This window comes from Neopelma chrysocephalum, unplaced genomic scaffold (genome assembly GCF_003984885.1).
Source record: "Neopelma chrysocephalum unplaced genomic scaffold, ASM398488v2 Primary Assembly neopelma1_80, whole genome shotgun sequence".
In the NCBI taxonomy this organism is placed as follows: domain Eukaryota; kingdom Metazoa; phylum Chordata; class Aves; order Passeriformes; family Pipridae; genus Neopelma; species Neopelma chrysocephalum.
This window is the reverse complement of record NW_020897741.1, coordinates 979,590-1,004,774: the sequence shown is the minus strand read 5'-3', so window position 1 is coordinate 1,004,774 and position 25,185 is coordinate 979,590. Positions and strand designations below refer to the sequence as shown.

Sequence of the window (25,185 nt, the reverse complement as noted above, 5' to 3'; positions counted from 1 at the left end):
AAGAGCTATGTGACCTTGGTGTTGTGATCACTTTATTGCTACTTAGAATGCAATGGCAAGGCCAGAGTGAGCAGTGCTGTGATTTATGTGTGAGATGACTGTGTTTTGGAAAGGACTTGGTTGAGAGCCAAGGCAAAAGAGCCAATTGATGATGCTTAGGAAGTATCACCCGTGTAGTTCCTTCAGCTATAAAGTGATGACCTTAACACTTACTGCAGCTGTATCTCTGGAATGAAATAGTGCCCAGCTTGTCACAGAGCGTGGAATTGACCTTTAGGGGCTGTTAGAAGTATACTCTAAATCTCTCTGAAAATTACAGCTCTCATTCTCTGAGTACTGAACAAACCCCATAAGGCTTCTTAAGGCGACCTGGCAATTATCTTTAGGTTATGCTATAAGATATATTTTATAAATATGATTGTGCTATGTGCAATATAGTTTATATGATTGATACATAATACATACTAATGCATGCTAAATTATACTTTTTTCCAATTAAAGTAAGACATTAATATTTATAATGCTGTAACTTTAACATATTAATTACATAATGTATTAATATTTATAATGCTATAACACTATTTTAACAAAGCGTTCTAAGAAATTTAGCACTGCAAAAAATGAACTCCACAGTTATTGTGGGGTTCAGTCTTCTTCTGCAACTTAAATTGTGTAAATATTTTGCAAGGTTGCTTGGATGTTGTTTTTTTTAACATGCATGTTTATATGTCTCCATATAAATATATTATAGAATAGAATAGAATCAGAGAACAGAATAAGCTGAATTGGAAGGGATGCATCAGGATAATCGAGTCCAACTCCTAACCCTATGCAGGACACCCCAAGAATCACACTTTGTGCCTGAGAACGTTGTCCAAATGCTTCTTGGACTTATATATATACACATGTACACACACATGCAATTTTTAGTGGGAAATGCTAGGAGTTGCCAAATCTGGCAGCCTGATAGAGGCAGGGCAGCAACAGCCCTGTGTCCCCAGGTGTGGGCAGCTGGGATGGTGAGCTTCTGTTCCTGACAGTGTGAGTCTGCCAGGCCACACAGATCACAGGCAGAAACACTCTGGACTCATGTAAACACAAACAGCACCAGTGGCCTCATCCTGTTCCCCTCTCCAGCTGAGCAGGATGACAGCCTGTTAGTAGAAACTATGCACACATACAGTCATTGTGGATCCATAGACAGTCCATGCAGCAGCTGGCACAGGGGTGTCCCATCCTTAGTCCCCTCACACACAGATGTGTGTGTGCAGACGGGTCTCTCAGTTGACTCCCTGAGGCCTGGTCTTCCCTGGCTTGAACCTCCTGGCCTCTCCTGTCGACAACTCACATCCTCTCTGGTCTCTCCAGTATTTGACCCAGACTTTTGGCTTCTTTCATATCTGGCTCCCAAAGCTTTTATTCTCCTTGCCAGCTAGTCCATCTTGATAGTCACTGGTGATCACAGATGGATGGACCTACACACTGCACACCCTCACTTGCTGTGGTGGCAGGACACAATCATGGACCCTCTGACCTGTGGTCCAGCTCTGGCTGCTGTCACCCCCATACATGCACATGAACATGGATCATTGGAACAGGCTTTTATCTGAAATAAGGGAGTGGGAATAAGTAGCTGGAGAGAGGGTGGCAAGTTGCCAAAGTCCTGGTGCAGTGCCTTCCAGCCAAATTCTCTGTGCTGTCAAATTTCCTTCAACATCATGGCTGCCTGCAACCATACAGATAGTGAAACAAGAGTTTTTTAAAAATTCCGTAAATCCAAAGGAAGTGAAGGGTCAGCCTCTTGAATTACAAGTCATGATACTGGTACATGATTATAAGAAAAACAAACTGGAGGGAGTCCAGGGGAGGGCCAGTAGGACAGTTTGGGGCTGAAGAACATGGTGTAGGAGGGGATGATGGAGAAGAGAAGGCATCCAGATGCTTCCTTCTGCATCCTAAAAATGGATATAGATACACCAAATCTAGACTCCTCTCAGAGGTGCAGACTAAAAAAGCAGAAGGCAAGAGATGTGAGCTGGACAGGGAAAATTCTGAGCACTTATTTGAAAAAACATTTGAATGAGAAGGACGGTGAAACCCTGGCATGGGTGTTTTAGAGGCTGGAGGGTCACTGTCCTTGGTAGCCCTTGTTTAGGGCTGAGCTGCTTGATCTCACTTTGATATTGGCCTTACTCTGAGCAGCAGTTTGGGCTAGGTCACCTGCAGGAGGCCCTTCCGGGATAAATATTCACTGATTCTAGAAAGACAAGCATAAAAAAAATAAATTTTTTTTAAACTGCTCCCTTCCTTTTTCAAAATCTGGAAGATCAGAAAAAAAATAAACCTCCCTAGCCATAAGGACTTTTAAAACTTGTTTTAAAAGAAAGTAAGTTCTCAAGAAACCATGGATTTAAGAGACATTTGAAGAAAATCATCTAAGATGATGTTCAAATAGCAAAAAAGATTTTTGTATCGAATTTTTAGACTAATTGTTAAAAGTTATAGACCCCAAATACTTGCAGTTCAAGTTGCTTATTACATTCTCCAGAGTAACTCCAACAGTTTGTGGAAAGGCTGAAGTGTTTTATTAAATTCTGTAGGAGTTTGCAGTCAGGGAATTTAAGGGATTAATTAGCAATAATCCTCAGTAGTATCTGTGTAATATTCAAGCCTGCAGAGATGAAAATGACCATAATTCATTCCTGTCACCCCTAGCCTTCACCAATCTAATTTTCAGTACCTTCTCATCCTTACACAAACCCAGGAGACCTATGAAATACTGCTCAGCATTTACAAAACCTTACCTTGTTTAGCCTTGAAATGCTGGCAGTCAGCTGCCGTTCTAAATTCCCTCTTGTTTCAAAGCCATTTTTATGAATTAGCACTGGATGCTATTTGGGGCCATAACTGCAGTACAGAAGATCAGATAGCGGGCAAGGAACTGTTCATTTAAAATAAGAATATTTTCCTAAATATGCTAACAATATGTTCAAGTTTATTCAGAGCTGTACTGTGTCTGAAAGGTGAAAGGCTTGGGGAGTAGCTGAAGTGAAAGCAAATCTCTCTGTAGAAGGTCTGTAATAGCAAGTTTTAATCTCCTGTATTAATAACAAAGCAAAACAAACCCTACTTGTCCCTAGTAGGCTGCTCTGTGGTTTGAGAGAGCTGCTTTTACTGCTGCAACCACAGGATTATCAGTAATGCCTGGTATGAAATGCATTCATTGAGTTCCCTGCTCTGGCTTCAAGCCTTGCCTGGGGTCACATTTCAGCCCTGTTGGCCCATCCTCGTGGCATGTCACTCGATTCCACTGCCTTAGCACCGTTTCTGTGAGATGTTACGAGTATCAGTGCTCTGCATATAAAGAATAAGCTGAAATTCTCCAATCCATAGCCTACCTGAAAAACAATGTGGTTTAGGGGTAGTCTGAGCTTCAGAAAGGTATCCAATTAAAGTCTCACCTGGTAAAAAGTTCTGTTTTGCAGAATTTTTCAGTGTCTCTAAAACATCTACAAGGAAGCTAAGGAAACTAGAAGAAAATAGCAGTAGATACTGAAAACAACAATATGGATTTGGAAAATAAGAGGATTAAAAATAAACGAATATGTGTCAACCAGCAACAAGGGAATACTTTATTGACTAGCGCAGTTAATTACAGTGACTCCATGTGTTTCAGATAATAGAACATAGCTTATTTCTAAGTATAATGTCCTTTTTCATGAGGTTGATTTTTCTCTATGATATGTATGCACTTCTGTATTTTTAACCACAAGAGCTCAAAACGGGATATTTTAAGAAGACATTACAATAGCTTGGATATAGCTTGATGCAGATATTAATGAGGCTCTGGCTTTAATTATATGTAGTAGTTCATTAACCATTAGAATCCTTTGAGTTTTCTTGTAATTTATTAGAAGGCTTGGATCATATCCAAGCTGTAAAAAGAGTTGGTTTTATTGTGATTGTGATTGTTTCTATTCTTCCAGCATGTTCCCACAGAGATGTTTCCTGGGGAAGATGACATTTTTGTTCTGATGATTGGTGAGCTGGTCTGTTGCTATGTGCCTTGTCAAGTAAAACTAGAACTGTTTATAGTGGAAACAGGAGAAGAGGACTTACTGGTTTTAGACAACCAGTATGGTTTATGGTTAAATAGGATACATGGATGAGTGTTTGTGTGCTCTACTATTATCACAGACTCTTAGAATCATAGACCTTAAAGGCTGTCTCATTGCAACCCCCCTGCCATGAGCAGGGACACTTTCCACTAGACCAGGTTGCTCACGATCCGGGATGCTCCAGGGATGTGGGATCTACAACCTCTCTGGGCAACCTGTTCCAGTGCCTCACCACCCTCGCAGTAAATAATTTCTTCCTAAGAGGAGACTCTTTTAGTTTAAAGCCATTCTGCCTTGTCCCATCACTACACACCCTTGTGAAATGTCACTCTCTAGCCCCCTTTACGTACTGGAAGGTGTATTATCCTACTTCTGAATGGGGTGGACTCTCTTATACCATCTGTGGTTTTGTGAACCACTTCATCAGCTGCTTTGGTTTTAAAAAGGTAGGGCTGTAGCTCCATGAAAGTAAGTAAAGGATGATGTTTAGATTTACAGTTCCTGTAAAATGATGATATTCTGTATGAAACTGTTATGTTTCTCTACCTTGCCTATGCAAGTTTAGAACTGACTGTTGGATGAGAACCGAGCAACAGTTTCCTGTAGAGGCAATGGTTCAAATCATTCTTGGGAGCTGACATTGCTGGGAGGGATAAAGTTACAGTCAGCATTAAGCATTGTGTTTGGTGACTAGTGAAGAATAATTGCTGATGACTGATAGGAGGCAAACTCTGCACTTTGGAAAAATAAATTGCAAGTGGTGTTTGAAAGGAACATTTCCTTCTTGTTAGAGGGAAAAATGATCTATCATTTCTGTGATGTGTTCCTTTTGGTTGTTTATTCTGTCTTCAGAATGCAAATCCCTGCTTTGGTAGTGATACTGGTCTTCTGAATCAAGGAGATGTTTAGCTCTCGAGTCCTATACATTGATTTAATTTGGGAGTAAGAAAGCCTACCATCAAAGATCCCATGTCCTTGAGACAATCCTTAAAAAAAAGATAAGCACTAAACCCAAAATATTGTGTAAGTGCTTTTGTTATCTCAGCTTTTCAAGACGTGTAGCATTTGGAAAAGTTTTGGTGAGCTTAATGCATTAGATTTCTTTTATGCTTTTACCATATTTTAAAATGAAATATAAGTTTTTAAAGAGAAGCTCAAATTACCACTTGCTTTAACGTTGTCTTCCCTAGACAGGTAGATTAGTGAACAAACAAAAAAAATCCTGATAAAATAATGAGAATTTATGTCACTTCCATTCCAAGATGAATCACGACAATACAGAGTACATTTATCTGTAGAAGTACAGATGGGATCTTAGAATCATAAAATATTTTTCTTAAATAATTCCTTGCCTTCAGGTCCTAGACCTGACAATGATGATTTCACAGTCTAGAATTTATGGATGAGGAAAGGAATAGCAAATGTCTTTGGTCATCTTTAAAAGTAGCCTGCCTTATCTTTGTTTGGAGCAGACACTTGTAAGACTGCAGCTTATATCCCAGATAACGATGCAGAGACATAAACTTGAGTGGGAATGATGACATCATCTGATAACACCTTTATCATCTCAGTTTCTTGACTGCCGTATTCTGTGGCCTATAAATAGCTACTGGTGATCTGTTGTATCATTTTACTAAACTAAAATAGGTTCTTGCAACCATCCAAGAGATTTTTTCCTGCTTTCCAGGAAACAGTCAAAGAGCTTTGTAAGCTCTTCCTCGTGTACTTATGGGATGCTTCTTACCGTGGTATACAAGTGCCATTATAGTCCTCAAGCACCTTCATTCACCAAGGAGCATCCCAGTAATTCCCTCCCTGGTACTGCATGTAATGGTACAAAAGGTCGCTTGGAGACTTGTTACTGAAAAATCAGCAAAGGTCCTGAAAATAATTTGGATTTTGGATTAGCAAACTGTGAATCAGTGGGTAATGAAATGCCAATGCATTCAAAAGAACTACCAATGATATAGTACAAATCTGGCACACTTAAAGAGAAAAAAAAACATTGATTCTCTACAGGCACTTCCTTTTGCTCTTTGAAGAACATCATCTCCTCTCTGACCATGCCCATGCCTAATCCAGTATCTTCTCTCTGACAGTGGTCAGTGCCAGATGTTTCAGACATTGTGCTTTGTTTATTATTAGTCAGTCACCATCAAAGCATTCAATCCCTTCAGTATCTTGAGCTTGAACAAACTCAAGTTATTTTGAGATTGCTGATGGAAGACGAAAGGAAGGAGTTGTTTCAACAAGTGATGTGCACTAATTGCAGGGGTTGGAACCTTCTATGATCCTGAATTGGCAATATGAAAGGCATGCCCTAGGATGGTTGTTCTGACAGAGTAATTGAATATTCAAAGGAGCCAGTAGAGTCTTGACTGCACTTTGGTTGTATATCTTTGGCTCCCTAATAGGTCAGCCTCAGGGAAAAGTCCTAATGCGCTGGAGTAACAGCGTGGAAAGTGGGTTTTAACATTTTGTGTTATATTCTGAATCTGCAGTTTTCCTGATACCCATCTTGTATAGTTGCTTTACTTTTGAGGGAGAAGAGCTGATCTAAATTGGGGACTAGGTGTGCAGTATCCCACAGAGCATGCATTCTACTGACTGGGAAAGGAGATCCACCTCAGTAGTTCATTTTATCCCAGAGTGTTTCCTTGAACAAGTGAGATAAAGGTACTAAATTAAATAGTGCTCTTTCCTGATCTGATGCAGCCCTGTCACTTACTCTAATTATGTAGGCTATGTCTCAGCCTTTTCCTTATGAGCAAATGCTGCCCTGAGGACTTGGAATTTAATGTGCTGATTTGAGTAAATATTTATTTGGCACAGACCTTGAGGCGCTGCAGCAACAGAACTGCTAAATAAGAACTACAGGCTAAAATTTAGAGAAATCAGAGAACCCAGCCCTTGCAGTGGCAGCTTGGATGCTGAAGCTAAATTACTGTGTGTTGGTTGTCTCTAAGAACAGTGATTATAGTTGTTTTAGACACCTTGAAATTTGCTCAGATAAGTGTTCTTTCACAGAACTCCTGAGCTGGGTTTCAGTGTTGGTATGGAAGCAGAGCTACTGCCAGTAAAAGCTCTGGATATAGGTCATATTATTTTGGATAGTAAGAGGAAGTTGCTGGATATGGCTTTAGAGACAGAGAAAAAACACTGCGACCATTTGTCTTAGCGGGGAAAATATATCCTACAGGTGTGTCTACAAGGATAGCTAGAGCTGATGTGGGAATGATTCTGAGCAAGCCACATCAATTCTCTCAAACCACATATGTTTCCCTGTGTGCATTGTCATGTCTTGGAAGGCAGGATGGTGAGTGTGAGGAAGCAAGACTGAACGGTAACTCATACCAGGCTGGGTCCTCAGTGTAGCCAAGGTGTTGAGAGTCTGGAGAGAGTGTCTTTGGCTGCCAGGAAGGCAAAGGTACTGGAACATGTGATAAACAATGAGAAACTGAGGGAGCTGGTCTGTTCATCTAGAAGTAAAGAATAAGGAGAGTGGGATCTAATTACTGTTTTATATTAAGTAAAGGTATAGACAAAATGGAACCAGTCTTCTCCCTGAAAGGTACCAAAGGGTACAAAAATGCACCAATGAAAGAACCAGAGAGAAGGAACAAACAAAAAAAGTCATGGCATGGGAAATTCCAATTGCATGGAAAGAAAAAATTTTCACTGTGCAAGTTGTTAAGCATTGGCAAAGTTTGCTCAGAGAGGTTGTAGAGGCCCCACTCTTGGGTGTATTCAGAACTGGACAAGGCCTTGGGAAATCTGGACTAAGTTGGCCCTGCTTTGAACAGAAGGCTGGACTAGATGACTTGCAGAGGTGCCAACCTGAGTTATTCTGTAATTATGGGCCACCAAGAGAATAGTCATAATTAAAAAAAAAACAAGAACTCTCAGGTTCCCTTTTAGGAATTCGTCCAGGGATTATTTGCTTCTCTTAACGGTTTTACCTTTTCTCTCTACTCTACCTCTCAGGAAAAGAATCTACCAGCAACCATCCCACAATGCCCTGTCTCTGTCTTCCTCTGCAGATTCCAGTTCCTCTGGATCTTTAGTTAATGTAACACAGTAATTAGATCCCACTCTTCTTATTCCTTATCTCTCCTAGATGAACAGACTAGCCCTTAGTTTCTCATTATTTATCATATCCTCTACAGAGGAAGAGAAGGATAGGGACAGGGAATTGTGTAGTGGCTATTGATAGGCTTGTGTTGGTGGACAGTAGCGGGAAGGGGACTTCTGAACCAATTGCAGAGAGAAGTGTTGGGTTGAATGGGACTGTGGCTGGCACTGACATGGAACACGCTATAGTGTTCCCTCCACAGATCTCTCTGGACCAGCAACACAGTGGTTTCCCCTCATGCCTGAGTGTGGTAAAGTCAGAATTGTTTGGGAGTTTCCACGGCAACCTGACAGCAATCAGCCATTGTGACTCAAGTGTAATTTTAACGAGACTTTGTCCCTCACTTTATTCTTGTTGACAACTTTATTACTGTGGATAACATAATCCCCTAAGAAACAAGGAGAGATTTAGTTCTGCATACTGTTTGCCTTCTAAAAAGATTGAAACTTTGCAAAACTGAAGAGAAAGCAAAACTTTAGTGTCAAAGGCTTAGAACAGAAGGTGCAGCCAGAAGAATTTAAATGGTATATTGTGAAAGGAGATCAAAGATGTGACTGGGGTGCCAGGATGGAATGTGGGTCTGCATCTGGGCCTTTCTTGCCCATGATCATAATTTTATGGGAAAAGTGAGGTTGGAAGGGATTTCAGTTCTCTAGTTTAATCTCCTGCTCTAGAATGTCAGACCAGGTTGCTCAGGGCTTTATCCAGTAAGATCCTGAAAACCCCCAAGAATGTAGATTGCACAGCTTCTCTGGGCAACCTGCTTCACTGCTTGACTGCCCTCACAGTGAAGGTGCTGCTCCACATATGTGGTCTGAAACTCTCTTCTCGTATTGTGCCATTGTAAATAAGTGGTATGATGGGACTAAGAGTTTGAAGTATCCAAGTATTGCTTCCAATAAGGATTTGTAGCATGGTTGAAGGTCAAATCACCAAGCCTCCCTAATTCCCATGTCACTGTGTCTCTTCTTTGCATGTATGTGAGATGAGTAATAAAATCTGTGTCCCTCATTGCCTGTTAGTTTTGTGTTTGTTAGGCTGCATTGCTGTAAATCACCTCAGTATTAACTGCCTTTCAGTAATGATGGTTTTTGTCATGGTTTTTGCAGGTTACATGTCACAGGTACTAAAGAACTACACTGACCATGCCTGCGATGGAGAATATGTCTCCCTGAGATGTCCTCACAGAACCACCATCAGCATCCAGTCTTCTTTTTATGGCCGAATTGTACCAAGCCATCAGATGTGTCCTTCTCGCTATCCCCACTCCTATGCAACTTTAATTAAAGAAGATGTTGCCTGTTCAGTTGGCACTTCCCTTCAGGTATTGCATGTTAAAATGCATCTGTTCATTTCGGACTTCATCTTTCCTTGGCCAAGCAGCAGCTCTCTGTGCTGGTGCTGCACTGACCTGTATTAAGCAGGGCTACCCAGCACAGGAGCTCTGACATCTCACACAGCTTAGTGGATAATTCATCTTTGTAGTTTAGACAGGACTGAATTAGATTTTCTGATGCATTTCTTAGTTTTCCTACATATCTACTCAGTAACAGCTCAGGAATGTGGTTGAAAAAGCATTACACTGCAAGACTACATTATGTTTTACTGAGTTTAAAGATTATTATTTTTATAGTTTTCCTTTCCAATGCTTAGCTTTTTCAACACATTCAGAAACTGCTGTGGCATTCTTTTTGCTTCATATCCTATTTCAAGAGGCTTTTACTTTGGTAACTTGAAACCCAGAGAGAATCCTTGGCTCTACTTCATGTGACTCATTTGGCTCTTAGGCCACTGTAAGTGATCATACATCACTTAAGCTGGTAACGTCCCCTAGTAGTTAATCAGCTCTGACCATTTGTGTAGGGAATGTTTTCTCCATGTATCCTCCCAAGAGCACATGTGACGTCAGGAAATCAAAGGATTATTTGGAAGGTGCCAGTGTTACTCAACTGTCAGTAGGAACAACTAAAATTAGAAACATGAGTTGGCTGATGTTGTTGAAATGAATGGGGTCTGCTCATGGGTGTTGAAGTAAGCACAAGTCTTTCCAAGTGCAGGATTTGGGACTGTGAAAATTTTTGGGCAAAGATCTCAAGCATCCAGTGTGTTTATGGCTATGAATCAATAATAAGTCATAATAAAAATTTATAGTAGACTAGATTAATGAACCTACAGGGCTAGTGAATAATTTCTTTTATAATCTGGCTAAAGGCCAGACTTTCCCACATCATTTCTCACTCCTGCATCCAGCGTTTTGAAGAGACATTTATGGCATTTTTTTAAATGTTGATGTGAGTGCTTTGGCTTCCAAATGTCACTGGTAAGTTCTCAAGAATTTGCACAAGGTTGGTGTTTGGCTGTAGTGTAACCCTTAAGGTGACAGATTTTGCAGTTACCTTCCTGTCACTTGCACTGCACAGCAAATGACTGAGCTGTAGTGTGGGAGAACGTGGTGCTTTATCAGTTTTCCCAGATACAGTATCAAAAGTCCGTAATAAACAGACACAAGGCGGTTGTGTTGTTTGGGGTGGGAGAACATGGACTGAAAGTTTTGGCAGAGGCTAACTTCCCTTCTTTCTTTTATTGATTTACTGAAAAATTTACTTGCAACATTTCGTTTACCAGGGTGATTGATGGCTTTGAGCATTGCCTCAACCCTTGTGGGAGAGTGGCCTACTTAAGGCATCTGGAAGAACTTGAGAACAGGGAAGATATTTCCCTAGGCTTTCCATGCCATGGTTTTATGCGTAGGAGGGATTGAAAAGAAATCCTTACCTGCCTGGCTTGGCTCTTTATGTCCTTAGAGCTGTTACCCATTAGCTTTACCTCCAATACTTATGCTGCTTGCATAAGTTTATCTGAGTGAGAGTTGTGTTCCCTGTAGGTAGCCTTACAGCAGATCCCTTGTACAGTACACTTGTTACATGACTGAGACTAAACACTGTTATTAACTGATTTTTGGTGATGCAGATGTGCTGAAAAAGTAGCTAATATTCTCTGTTCTGCCACAAATTTCTTGGGGGACCTTGTGTGAGTTCCTGAGTCTCTTTGGAGTGCTTTTTTGGTGGCCCCAGCTATAGCTTTGATCTCTCAATGTGCTGTGCTTGCACAGGGTAGGGTGAGTCCAAATACCAGAGACGAATCTCATCTTCTTTCTCAGTTCTGGGGGGGTGAGGTCTCTCTGAAGGGTAAGCCAGGAACTCCACAAGCTGAATGGCAAACTGCCTGCAGCTTGCTGGTAGGAAATGCATGTGTGTAGGAAAATTGGAAAGCTGCAGACAAGGAAATTGTGTGTATTTTTGTGGTTTTGCAACTCAGATATATGGCTGCTATAGGCAGAATCAATTGTGTATTCTGTTAGTCAGTAATTGAAAAAGTCAGCCAAACCAAACCTTTCAAAACTAAGTATATAAAATCACTGTGTCTAATCAAACCCATGACAGTACAAATTTGCTGCTTCTCTGGGGATTGACCTGGAGGGAGTGTAAGAGGCATTTATTTATACTGTTCCCTGCAAACACTAGCTGTGTGTAACAGTAAATTCTCATTTAGAAGCTCTTTCCACTGTAAATGTCCAGTTCAGATATTATTTCTATGTTGAAAAGGGAAAAGAAAGAGTTGATTACTCTGAGACAACCACTACTAATCCAGTTTTATGTGATTGGCTGCCAGGATTCCTTACTTTAGTCACTTGTTTTTGTTTGAAATGAAATACAGACCACACGGGAGAGCCTGTGCAGGACATTAAGGCAGTGACCCCAAACTACACATTCCTCTTACTCTAACACCATAATGTCAGATTCAGTGGGAGATTTCCAAATGCACAAAGAATTTGGGCATTGACAGAATCATCATAGAACCATAGAATGGTTTTGGTTGGAAGGGACCTTAAAGATCACCTTGTTTCAACCCCCCTGCCATGAGCAGAGACACCTTCCACTTGACCAGGTTGCTCAAAGCCCCATCCAACCTGGACTTGAACACTCTCAGGGATGGGGGATCCACAGCTTCTCTGGGAAACCTGTGCCAATTCCTCACTGCCCCTGAGTAACGAATTTCTTCCTAATATCTAATCTAAACCTGCCCTCTTTCAATTTAAAGCCCTTCCCCCTTGTCCTATCTCTACATGACCTTGTAGTCCCTCTCCAGCTCTGTTGTAGTCCTTTTATGTATTGGAAGGGGCTCTAAGGTCTCCCTGGAGCCTTCTCTCTGTCCAGCTAACAGCCCCAACTCTCTCAGCCTGTCTTCACAGCAGAGGTTCTCCAGTCCTCTGAGCATCTTCATGGCCTCCTCTGGACTTGCTCCAACAGGCCCATGACACTTCTGTGCTAAAATCTCCATTGCTGATTGCAGCACTCCAGGTGGGGTCTCACGAGAGTAGAGAGGGAGAATGACCTCCCTTGATTAGGATTTCAGACTGGGATTTCAGCTTTTATGTGGTTGGTCTCTTATTAATTTTTGGATCAAGTCACATGAATATGGAGGGATCAGAACAACAAAGTAATGTTGTGTTGAAAGCCAGACATTATTTGCTTTTTAAACATCTCTCCCCCTGCTCCACTCAGTTTAACGGGGGAGCCCAGAGTTAACACCAGTAGCATGAGGTAAGTGACAGAAAGGAAAGAGTGTATTGTGCTGTATTCGTGAAGCACCTTTGAGATATTTTGAAGATGGAAATACAGAAAATTCTCATTCATCCTTTAACAACAGAAGCTAATTTGGGCACCAGTGCTGATAACTAACAGTCTGGTCTGGTATTGGCTCTTCTGTACTTTCCTTGGGGAGCCCTGCAGAGGGTATTTCTGACTGTGTAGTAATAGAAAGAAATGTCCTTGTCCCAGTCAGGAAGGCTGGACTGGGGACAGTAAAGAGGAATATCTGGAGCTTTGGTGTATCTGGTAAAAGGAACTCATGCAGTGAAAACTGTCCTGCCTTGGCTGTGTTAACATGGTCCTGTGAATGTGTTGATGTCTTTGTGACGACCTGTAACACTCACAAACCTTTACCCTTTTGGAGCATTTGTGCAGGTGCTGTTGGCCTGAGTATGCAAACTAAAAATTTTGAGAGCCTGAAGATTTTTGGTAGGTCTGTGCATTGTGCTTTCACCATGGAGTTTTTCTCATGTCACCCAGACAGGGTTGGTCAAATCCAGTTTTAATCTGCCCAATGTCTGATTTTTTAGTGTGAGAGTATGGAGAAAAGCTAAATTACATTGCTGCAAAGCAGGGGGTGACACAGGAACATCTGGAGACACCTTTTACTCTGAGGAGATCTGTTGGGAACCATCCTCATCTGCTTTAGCCTCTCCCTTAAGCCATGGTTCTCTCACCTGTCACTCTACTGCACACATTTGCACTTCCCCACTGTATGGACATTCCCGAGATCTTGCCCCTCAGGAAAAAAGGAATCTGATTAACAGACCCCGCAGCGGTGTATGGTTATTCAGACGAACACCTAAAAGCTGGCACAGAGGACTAAGGAGAAATAGAAGTGTTAAGTTTTCTGCATTGCCTGATGGCAAGTGCCTCATGATAAGTGAATCCATCCAGTTAGAAGCCTAATCACTCCCAACCAAGCTCACAGTACCTGACTGTGCCTGTAAAAATACATGGAGCCACATTGATACTGGAAGGAAGATGCTCAGCTGAAGATGAAGAAATTTGGAGTTGCTTGCTTATAAAGCTTTCTGCAGCTGCTCATGTATAGACTCATAGAATGGTTTTGGTTGGAAAGAACCTTAAAGACCACCTTGTTTCAATGCCCCTGCCGTGGGCAGAGACACTTTCCACTAGACCAGGTTGCTCAGAGCCCCATCCAACCTCATCTTGAACTACTCCCAGGAATGGGGCATCCCCGGCCTCTCTGGGCAACCTATGGCCAGCGCCTCACCACCCTCACAGTAAAGAATTTCTTCCTAATATCTAATCTAAACTTGCCCTTTTTCAGCTTTAGGTCATTTCCCCTTGAAAAACATCCCTTTCCAGCCCTCTTGTAAGCCTTTTTGATGCACTGGAAGGCTGAATTCTGGATCAGTATTCCTGATGCCACTTGTTTTCAGCAATAAACCACTCAAGGTCTGTATGGAAGAATGCCTAATGGTTTGCCTAAAATTATTGCTTATTACCAGATTACCTGCAATATTCTCATTCTGGTAAATTGACAGAAAATAAAACCACAGCTTATTTGGAAGGAAAACAAAGCTCTGGAGAGGTGCTTAGTCTGTTGTGTTTCTGCTCCCCAGAAATTTGTCAAAGATGTTGTAGACTAACTTGTTTTCATGCAGACAGGTACTGAAAATTGCACTTCCAAGGGCAATGTTTTACTGAGTGACTTGTTTCCCCAAGAGGAGCCGTGCTTGGAAAGAGCTCTGGAGCTGAGTCCTGCCTCTCCTCTCCTCCCACATTACTAATTTGGGGAGGGAGTGTGGACATGGCCTGTGCCCTGGGTCTCTTTCAACACTCTCCAGGACAACCAGTCCTTGGTGACAAGAATCACTAGTGCTGCTGATGTGGTATTTCCTTTTGTCCTTTAGGCGAGATACAGGGCATCTTTGCTGCCACCACTCCCGCTGTCACTCCAGCAGCCCTACAAAAGGGAGCAGATTCCTTGCATGCTATCCACAGGATTCCCTGAGCCCTTTTCCCTCCTTTTTCATTTTCACCTACCAGGAAGGTTTCTGTGACAGATGGTGAAGGGGAGCTGACCTATTCACTGATGGAAAGATGAGATAAACTTTCCAGGAGCTGCTTGACTCTCAAAGCGTGGACCAGCTGTTGATCACAGAAAGAGAGGGCTGGAAGATGTGTTTGGATGTTACTGTTTCCAAAGAGGCTTTTATTTTCTCCAATTATTATAGATTAAGAGTAAAATACAAAGTAGAAGGAAACAAACCAAACTCCTCTAGCTTTCTTGGCAGGTAAAGGACAATGGCTCCCGATGTGCCCAGTCACAGGATATTGCATGGTCCCACTGATGTCACAGCCACAAGTGGCCTCAATAGAAATAAGAAAGTACCATTTCTCATGGCTCTGAATGTCTGTAAAATAATGATGGTCAGGGGAAAAGAGGGAGGAGATTGATAGAAAGGAACAATAATGGTCATCAATACCACTAGGAGAAGAACCCACTCTTCGTCATTTGGCATATTAGATCTCCACAGCTTATAGACTGTTTGAACAAAGAAAATTTCAGTCTCAGAAATGTCAGAGAATCAAAGAGCCGTTCAAGCAACTCTTTGTCAGATTGTAATAATTACTTTGCAGGAGGATGGTGAACAGTGACCTCAGGGTCCAGAAGAGGTTACTGCAGTGCTGAAGTTGCTCTTAAAAATCACAGAACTAGTGCAGCTTCCTTCATGAATCTTACCCAGGCTGAAAAAGAACTCTCTGGCAAGCAGCTCCCCCAGCTAATTATTTGAGAGTAGAACTGTTGGATGCAGAGGTCATAGATAATCTCTAAATTGTCCTGTCTTTGAAATCTTTCACTTGACTGAAATAGCTCATCAGAGCAGTGTGATTATGTCCTGCAGGAGAGGCACTGGAGGCAGAGGTGGCCAGTGTAGCCTGTCTCCCTGATGAGGCAGGACTGCTCCCTGGGGTGTAAGCCTCCTAATGCTTTGTTTACTCTAAATTTAAACTTTCCAAGTCATGGGGCTTCCATCATTGCCACTAAGACCCTGCTTGACAGTGTAATGGTTTGCTCTCAATGATTTTTTCCACTTTGTGTTTTAAGCTTTCCCTTTCTTTAATCCCATGACTTTTGGTTATGCATCCTTTTGTATTTCTTCAGCTTAGACCTCCTCTCCCTTTGAAGCTGACCCTGCATACAGATTAAGTTTCCTACTGTTAGGAAATGTAGGTAATGTTAATTAGGTGATATTTGTAATGCAGCTTGTATCAGGTCCTTCTGTTTCGTGAACAGGTTTTTGCTCTTTGGCTGTCTCTGGGCTCTTTCAAGGCCCTACCAGAGGAGCTCTGGTGAACCCTGCTGTTTTGTTTTAACATCCCAGCCTATGGCTGCCTGCCCTACTACCCTGCTGGTGTTTACTACTCCCATAGCAGAGCTGGTGAGAGAGGATGGGTGCCCAGTTTTCAGCTCTTTATTTCAGAGTCTGTTGTGTTAAATGTGAGTCACGAAATATGTGAGCATAGTTCTCTCCTGCTGACACTTCTGTGAGCATTGCAAGGTCCATGGGAGAGTGATGAGAGATAGTAGAGTACTCAAACTTGCCACAGGTCAACGGTCAGGATTCAGGGCCTTTGATCTCTTCTTCAAGTGATGCACAGATGGAATGCAGGTAGTTTGGGCAAAGCCGAACTACTTTCTAGTGGAGCAGGCTGGGAAGATTGTCTGATGAAGCCCTAGGCAGGTAACCTGTACCTCATCAACATGGATTTCACTTCCTCATGTGGTCTGTCCTTCCTTGTTGCTGATTCTTGGAAAATCTTGTTCCATGGACTTCAATAATTTGTGTGAATGAATAAAGATGAACGCTCAATCTTCAGATAATTGTAAACAGGACCTGTAAGTAAGTCTGCAACTTGAAAGCACTAAATTTATAGTGTGTTTTAAAGTATTACCAATGTTCAGGGGTATATAAAAGAGTATAAAAACTCAAATGAAAGGCGAAGCCATTATGAATGCATTGTGCTGTAAGAGAGAATTTATGCTGCCTTGATTGTTGTATTTACTTCCCATTGCAAAACTCATGGAGGTGCACCAGTATGTGTTGGTGTAACTCCACCATAATGGCCATGCCTGGATTGAATTTGACCAAAAAATGCTCAAAATTACTGGTATCTTCTTGCATAAAGTTCTTAGCACAAATCTCTGCCCATCTTCATTTGATTGCACATGGCTCTGATCCATTCATGCAGTTTGTTCTCTGAGTTACTTCAGCTACGCACAACTTGGGCAATTATTTAGTAGGGTTCCTCTGTGTAATTTCATGCATGACTGACATGCCCTGCAGTCATCCTTACACTCCTTTGATGATGGAGGATGTACAGAGAGCAGCCTTGTGGCAAAATCCTAGTTCCCATTGAGTTTCACCATTGGCTTCCGTGGGCCCAAAGTTTCACCCTAAGTGTATTAAATCTATGAACTGCTATGAGGGACCAAGAACTGAGATAAGTTTAATTGCCTTGGGTGTTAAGCTCAGTTGTGGTTTATTTTAAGCATACAAGGGAAGTGCTTCTTGAAGAGTGATTTGAAGAGACAGACTAAAAACGAGCACACCCCTGGGAACGACTGAGGACCCATCCAGTTCCAGATTTAAATGGTTTTTATCTAATGAGCACAAGTAATTACTTGGCTAATGACCACAACAAAATGAGCACAAGAAATGTGTTTCATCTGCAGTGGCCACTAGGAAGACATGGTTTTGAGCTTGAGGCTGCCTTTGCTTTAAGACCTGGGTCACTGCAGTGAGATTAATCCAGGGCATAAATCACAGGGGTTAGATTAGTGTTTGTTTTACTTGAATTCACATTTCTTGTTCTCTTATCTCCTCTAAATCTTGCAGCTTCTTAGCTCAGTCATGAACCAGGGAATGGAATGGGTTTAAACAGCCACAGCTTCCCTCCTGAGCACTGGCTGTCAGCCCTCAGGCCTGATTTACTACTGGAACGCAATTATAAAATGGCACAACACAATTAATGTGTCTTCCCTCCCCTTTCATGCCAGACAGGAATTCCTCCTTCACCTTCTTTAGTTGGAGTGTTTTTTATAATATAATCTAAACCAATGTGACTTTATTTGGCATTAGTCAGGGGTCTGCCAGATTTGGTGACATGAGGAGCTGATGGTACATCCCAGTTAGAGAGGGTTTTGTGTGTCTACTGCTATTCCTGTGCAAGTTCACATTGTTTGTGGGCCTCTTTTTGTTTGATTTTCTGGTTTTGTTTTCCTACCTTTACAGCTGACAGTGACAGCCAGAACAACAAGGCAAATGTAGAATGAATTCCCTACATTTTTCCAGCCATTAAGCAAAAACCACGTGAGCTCAAGATATCCCCTCACTACCAAGTGAACTCACAGCCTTCCTAGTGTTAGTCTAGCTGATCATCTGCAGATACTTCAGAAACAACATCTGACATCTGCCAGAGCTCTGACACTGCCTAGAAGTATGATTTTTGAGAATAAGACCAGAAAGCCAAGGTCTTGACTTGTAAGGAATCCTGTAAACACCAGAGCCACTGGGCCTACAGGGAACCCTACCTGTGGGGGATCATCTGGTCAGGCACGTTCTGCATAGCTGTTGTGTTTCACAGCATTTAAGAAGGTGCTGGTATATAGCACATACTGATGAAAGCAGTGGGGAAGAACATTTCTGTGCATGGAAGGATAGACAAAAATTACATGTGCAAGTTTTTAAGTTAACATTAGGGCCGGTGTAACAACTTTGTACTTTATTTTTAACCTCCACTGCTAATTTTCTTTGCATTCTTCCTGTTGTATTTCACTGAGGATTGCACACATTTTTTGATTTTATTCTTTATGGATATATTTCATTATACCTAAGACTTTACTCATACAGTTTGTAGGAAATTAGAAATCTTAAAGTGAAAATTGTTGCCCTTTGGGGGAGGCATAATAGAATTATGTGAACGAAAAGGAAATATTGGTTTCTTTACCCCCATGAAACTTCTCGGAGTCATGGCAATTATCAAATTAAGTTGAAACTGTAGCTAAACACTAAAGCAAATTAGTAAAAGGCATATTCAGCCCCAAGAGCACTTCACTTTTTTCTGTGGTCTCACAATGTCTTAGATGACTTTTGCTCATTAATTTAATTACAAACTTCTTCCTAGGGCTTTTTGTTACTTTGCATGCCACAGGAAGTAAACTCAGGAGGTTTTGCTTATGTGGAATACATGGAGTAAGCAAGAGCTTCCAAAAGTTAGAGCAGAGCCAAGATGAAGTGGCAATACCTGTAGACTGCCCATGTTCATTTTCTCCGGTGAGTTGTTACCTTCACTTCTGGTGATGAGCCTAAGGACAGATGAACAAGTGCTGCTCAGGTATCTCAGCTGAGGTTTTCAAAGAGGTTTTCTTGCTGGCCTAACTCAGTCTTTGCTGAAACTCAGGGTGGTTTTCCCAGTGATTTCAATAGCACCTATTACACAATGCTGAAGGCTCTCAAAAAGCCCATCCATCTGCCATGAACATGGACTAAAAACCCGAGTCTGCTGCCTTTGAGGGGAGACATCTTTCCTTGTGGGAAAGTAAATACTTGGGGTGCTGCCTCTTTCCCTCTGCTCCATATTTTTAGTTCTAGTTGGGTGTAAACACAGCCATGGCTGTCCAGTACCAGAAAACCCCTTCAGGTCGACAATGATTTGAGAGGATTTCTCTCCATATGTGTAGCACTCCAGAGTTGTTTCAGTTGTTCTTTGCCTTTTGAGATGAAAAGAGGTATCTGTGCTGGATCCTTGCTTAAATTCCTTTGCAACTCATTGGATTTTGCATTAAATTAAATTTCACATGCTGAGTGAGCAGCCAACCCCTTATGAGCCTGGAGGAAAGAATATGCTGTTTCTATGCATTTTAACGTGACGGTCAAGTTGGGGATAACGCTGCCAGGCACCTCCTTCAGTGTTCACCTTTCAGCCTTTCCATCCTAAAGCCTCTATTTTTAAATGAGATGCCTGCATTTTATTACTGCTGTAAGTGGAAAACAACAGCATATGTTCTCTGCCCTATAGAAAAGGCTTGGATTGTTTTGGTTTGAACTTTAAAATAAAGGTCATTCTTGAAGCAGGCACGAATTCTTGCATGTGTGAGCCCAAAAGGTGAAAGCTTTAGGAAGTTATGAACAACCGCAAATGAGGCAGTTTCAAATTGCACTTGAAACTGGAACAGCTGTTGTTCAGAGCGTGACATTCAGAGTTATAATGCTAAAGATTCTATATATTCAGGGAGAACTCAAAAATAGTAGTCAGTAGTCATTGAAGCAGAGAGAAAATTGATTTGGATGGCACATGATAGAGCAGGAACAGCCTTTATGTTAATGGCACGGGGAGGAGATTGTGGGAAAGCCCAAATATCAAGGTGGGTGTAAGAAAAGTGAACAGGGAGAAGACAAAAGACACCAGGGGAGTCTAGGGGAATTTCTGAAGAAGGATTTTCCAGTGCCTCCTTGCAAGTGAAAATTAATTGTTTTGGGACTGGAATTCACAGCTCTGTATTGCAGGGACTTAACAAGGCTGGTGGATTACCTCGCTCTGTGGTCTCAAAATGCTCTGACAGGTTCATGTGTGTCAGGCAAACATTATGGTAATTTTAGCGCTTTAGGGGCTCTACAGGAGTACATAAATACCACCTAAGCCATCCAGCTGAATTTAAAACTTAATTACTGCCCCACTTAATAATATTCTCTCCCACCACCACTGCTTTAGAGGATCATAGGTTTAAAAGAAATCATTAACTTCCTTAATGAAGCTATTTTCTAGCAGGAGACAGAATGTCTTGCCCCTGTGGATTCTGAGATGGAGTTTTTGTGAGTGTTATGAATGGAGAAGTGGGGAGAGAGCGCTAGAGGAAAAGCAGTGCAGAAAAGGGGATAGGACCCAAAATGTCAGTGGTGGGAGGACCCTCTGACTCACAGGCCCTTGCTGAGTTTATCTAAAAGGAACATGACAGTCATGGGGGAAGAGGAGTGAACCCTATTAAAAACTGACTAAGTTGGCTGTACAACAATGTTCCCACCACAACTACTAATTATTGGAATACCATCAATTTATATATATATTTATATCAGCTTTTATGTAACTGAAACAAGACATCTCTTGAAACTGTGCATTTCCAGAGAAATCTAAAGCAGAATGGTGGTGGCAGACTTTGGGTCTCTGCTTTTAACTGGCAAGGTGGATCCATGTCCTCAAAGCTGCTTTTCTTGGGATTGTATTGTCTTATACATGATTAAATTGCATGCAAATGTTTCAAAATCTCTGTGACCATCCAAGTGCACATCCCTCCTTTTGCATCCATTCAGGGAAAATAAAACCTGCTCCTTAGAACAGTGCAAGGTTTAGTCTTCTCCTAGTCCATGGCTCCTGTGGTACACACTCCCTTGAGCACCATCATCTGCCTCGTGCCAGGGCTGGGTGAGGAGGCTGGGATGGCTTTGTCCTTCTCCAGCTTGTCTTTGTTTGACCATCCCTTTGATGGAGATACTGAAGTGCTTTTTTTTCTCTGTTTCTTGTGTGTGTCCCCGGTTGCAGAAGATGCTGGATGAGTGCCAGGACAGGCGGAGCTGCCAGTTCCTCGTCAACAGCCGGCTCTTCGGGACAGATCCGTGCCCTGGAACTGGCAAGTACCTCATTGTGTGGTACAAGTGCAGGCCAAGTAAGTATCTCCCTGTTGAATCTGTCTGCTCTGTTGAGACCAAAGCATTTTCATACTTAGTACTCACCAGAGAGGCCTTCTAGGACTTCTCATTCCATTCCACCTTTATATTCAGTGTAACATAACCCCCCAGTGCGGAGCATTTCCCCTTTCCCCCTCACTTGCTGCCTTGATGGGATGCTGCTGCTCCGTGTCCTTCCTCCTTGCCAGCAGCCTGAGCTGCAGATTGTTTTTGCAGGTGCCAGTGAAGGCCTTTGCCAATGCTGAGCTCATGCTGTCAGCAGTGGGTGGGCTGCTCCCACTTCTCACTTCCATCTGCAGCCAGTGGGGTAGTGGGGCTTGTCCCCTCTCTGCTGGTCCCTCCAGAGGCAGTGGGAGCTCCTTGCATAGGCGAAGACTTCCTTCAGGCCTGGGAGCCTAAGGTGGGCACTGGCGATGGTGGTGTGACAGGAAGCTCACCTGCCCACGCCATGTCATAATCCAGCTTTTAAGTGCTCCCAGAGACCAGGCTGGGAAATGTTAACCTGTGTCTTGCATGATCTCACTAGCTGTGTTTAAATTAAATGGGGCTGGTGCCTGGATACTGGGAGTGCAGTCATGAACACTTGGAATGAGCCATGTGCAGCTTTGGCTCAGGACAGCCAACATCCTCTTGGCCAGCTCCTGGCCCCAGCAGGGAAGTTAGCACAGCCTAGACACCGTTCTCCACCAGTGCTTTGGAAGCAGACACAATAGTTTGGAGATGGATCAGGTTTGATGGAGGACAAACTGAGCCATCTGATGTCAGCTGGAGAATGAGACCTGTTTCTATTTGAGCATAGGTCTTGAGAGGAGCACCTGAGGGAGCTGGAGGTGTTTAGCCTGGAGAAGAGGAAGCTCGGGAGCAACCTTACCACCTCTACAACTACCTGAAAGGAGGTTGTAGCGAGATGGAGCTCAATCTCTTCTTCCAAGTAACAAGCAACAGGAAAAGAAGAAATGGCCTCAAGTTGTGCGAGGGGAGGTTTAACTTGGATACGAGGAAAAATTTCTTCACTGAATGGTGGTCAACCATTGGAACAGGATGTCCTGTTCCACCCTTCCTAGGGAAGTGGTGGAATCACTGTCCTTGGGCATGTTCAAAAAATGTGTAGATTTGATGCTTAGAGACATGGTTTAGTGGTGGACTTGGCAGTACTGGGTTAATGGCTGGACCTTTCCAACCTTTATGATTCTGTGATTCTATGAACTAAAGTCTGGACAAGGCATTTCAGACCAGCCTAATCGCAAGTTTTTTAGATGTCATAACTAACATGATTCCAGCACCACATCAGCAAAATTTCTGGGGAAGAAACAAGAAAGAAAAGTTTGCACAGGGAAGAAAAACAGATCTGACTTCAGAAAAGATTTGAAACAAAAGGAGAAACATTCAGACTCTGTCAGCAACAGCACAGAAGAAGACTTTATGCCCCAGCAGGCAGAGACCTGTGCTAATGCAATGAAAGGATCTGGCAAGATCTGTGAGGAATTCAAATCAAAAGTAGGTAATGAAGCACCTGCATTTGTTGTGGGATTTTTTTGCGAGTGATTGTAATATCCCTTGTTGGGTAAGAAATGCACCTCTACGAGACGGGCGATTAACAGAGTGTTCTGGCAAGTCGTCCTGAACCTGCAGGTTTTGCATCAAAGCTCGCTTGAAAAATCTGACTATTGAGGGCTGTGCTGAACTTATGAAGGTATTTCAGGACCCATCTGTGCATAAATATTTATGGCTTGGATTTCTTTGCTAATTACAGACCTACTAGAAAAGAAGCAGTTTGTGTGCGTGCAGGATAGGTGATTTTCCTGAAAGAGAGCAGGGGAAGCTGCTTAAAAACATTTCCCCAAGACATTTTTCAGGCAGCTCCAATTTTGCAGGGTGAAACAGGGTAACCTGACAGAAATTATTTTCTCTTAGTGACAGGGCAAACTTTTAATCAGAACCCACTGGATTAATAACAATGTTTGAAATAAGCGAGGATTTGCTTTGCACAAAGATACCAGGACATGGTCTGCCTTTCCTTGATGGTTCAAAATGTTAATTTTGAGTCTCACAAACAGAATCTAGTGCTTTTGTGAGTTCAAGCCTTTCCACCTTTCTGTAGGGAGAAGGTTGAGGGAACTGAGTAATAATGGATCCAAAGAATGCAAAATACAGCACCATGAGAAATTTTGATGGGCTTTTTGGGTTATTGACTATTTTAGTATTGATTATGAGATTTAAATGAATATATGCTTAAGAGCTGATCTCCAAAACTGTGGTCCTATGGAGTGTTGATCTGCTCCATAAAGTCTGAGCACACACAATTGTAACCAAAGAGCACCAGAGAGTCCTTGTTGAGAACTCACTGCCTGGCACAGGTTTTGATCCATAAGTTTGTCAAAAGACAAATACAGCTTTTAGAGTTCTGTTTCTGAATTTGTCCTTCTTAATAACAGATCTGACAGGAGGGCTTTAATAGGAAGCTATTTAAGGTCTGAATTGTCCTCTTGGGATATCTGTTTCTTTCTATTGCTTATTGAGGAAGCCTGTTGTGACCACGCTACTGAAGTAGGTGTTTTGGTTAAGCATCTATCGAGGTAGAATGAATGTGAGTTTTCTTGCACACAGGTATTAGAGATGCTTTGGGAAGTAGCCTGCAGAGATTGGACAGGACATTTTTAACATAAAATAAGGATGCCCAGGCGCTCCCACCGCCAGTCACGCTGGAGCTTCAAAAGGCCCCTGAACAGATCTAGTTATCTAAAAAGAAAGACTTCCTTGAAAGAAAGTAAAAGTGAAGTTAGTGGCATTTACTTGTACCTTTGCTGAAGAATAACGAGATGGTGCAGTCATCCCCTCCAGCCACTGTCACTGCAGTTATGTCTCTCTGACATTACATTGCATTTGAAATCTAGTGGTTTCGATGCTCACTGGCTGTGTGGGGTTCATGCACAAGGCAAGGTGCTATTTTGGTTTCTCATGGGCAGAATTTCAAGGAGATGGAGGACAGTAAATCATGTTGAAACTGAAAGACCCAGATTTTTTCAAATGGTGGGGCTCTGGGGAGCAGGGCAATGGGGGATCTCTACTGTACTAACTCCTCTGAGACTGCTTTTGCTGGAAGCAGGGAAAACTCATGTGGAGGTGTTGTGGTTCACCTCCTCTAGAAATTACAGAAATAGTTCAGAGAAGTGCATGCTTAACTAGAAATAGTGAGAAATTCAATACCTTTTGTGGTTTTTTGGAAGTCTTATGCTAATCATGGTCCCCTCTGATCCAGTCTAGGATCTAATGGACACTCATCTTGCATGCACAGGTCTCAGATATGTGCATGGAACTGCTTTTAAACGTCAGGAGTTTGGCACTTCTGAGTATTCTCTGTGCCTGTAAATAAATAAATACACTATGTCTGTGTGTACTTTTAATTTTAAGGTATAGGATGTTTAAGGAGATCAGAAATTATCCATAAAATGCTCTATTCTGTCTCAATTTGGGGCAAGTGAGATTTATTTATAGCTTCTATGTGATTTGAGGGCCAAGGTCCATTGAAAGTGTGTACAGGCTTAGATTTTATTTTTAGTTGACAT

The 25,185-nt window shown here is 42.2% G+C and overlaps 1 protein-coding gene across 1 annotated transcript in view; it reads left to right on the top strand.

The window, feature by feature from the left end:
• Positions 1-1,086: 1,086 nt before the first annotated feature.
• The window catches only part of EVA1A (eva-1 homolog A, regulator of programmed cell death), a 156,954-nt gene continuing 132,855 nt past the window's right edge, over positions 1,087-25,185 (top strand). The window contains exons 1-3 of the mRNA XM_027690103.1: positions 1,087-1,156; positions 9,360-9,574; positions 21,474-21,597. Of these exons, the coding sequence (XP_027545904.1) occupies positions 1,147-1,156; positions 9,360-9,574; positions 21,474-21,597 (349 nt within the window). The 5' untranslated portion in view covers positions 1,087-1,146. The remainder of the gene's footprint in view (positions 1,157-9,359; positions 9,575-21,473; positions 21,598-25,185) is intronic.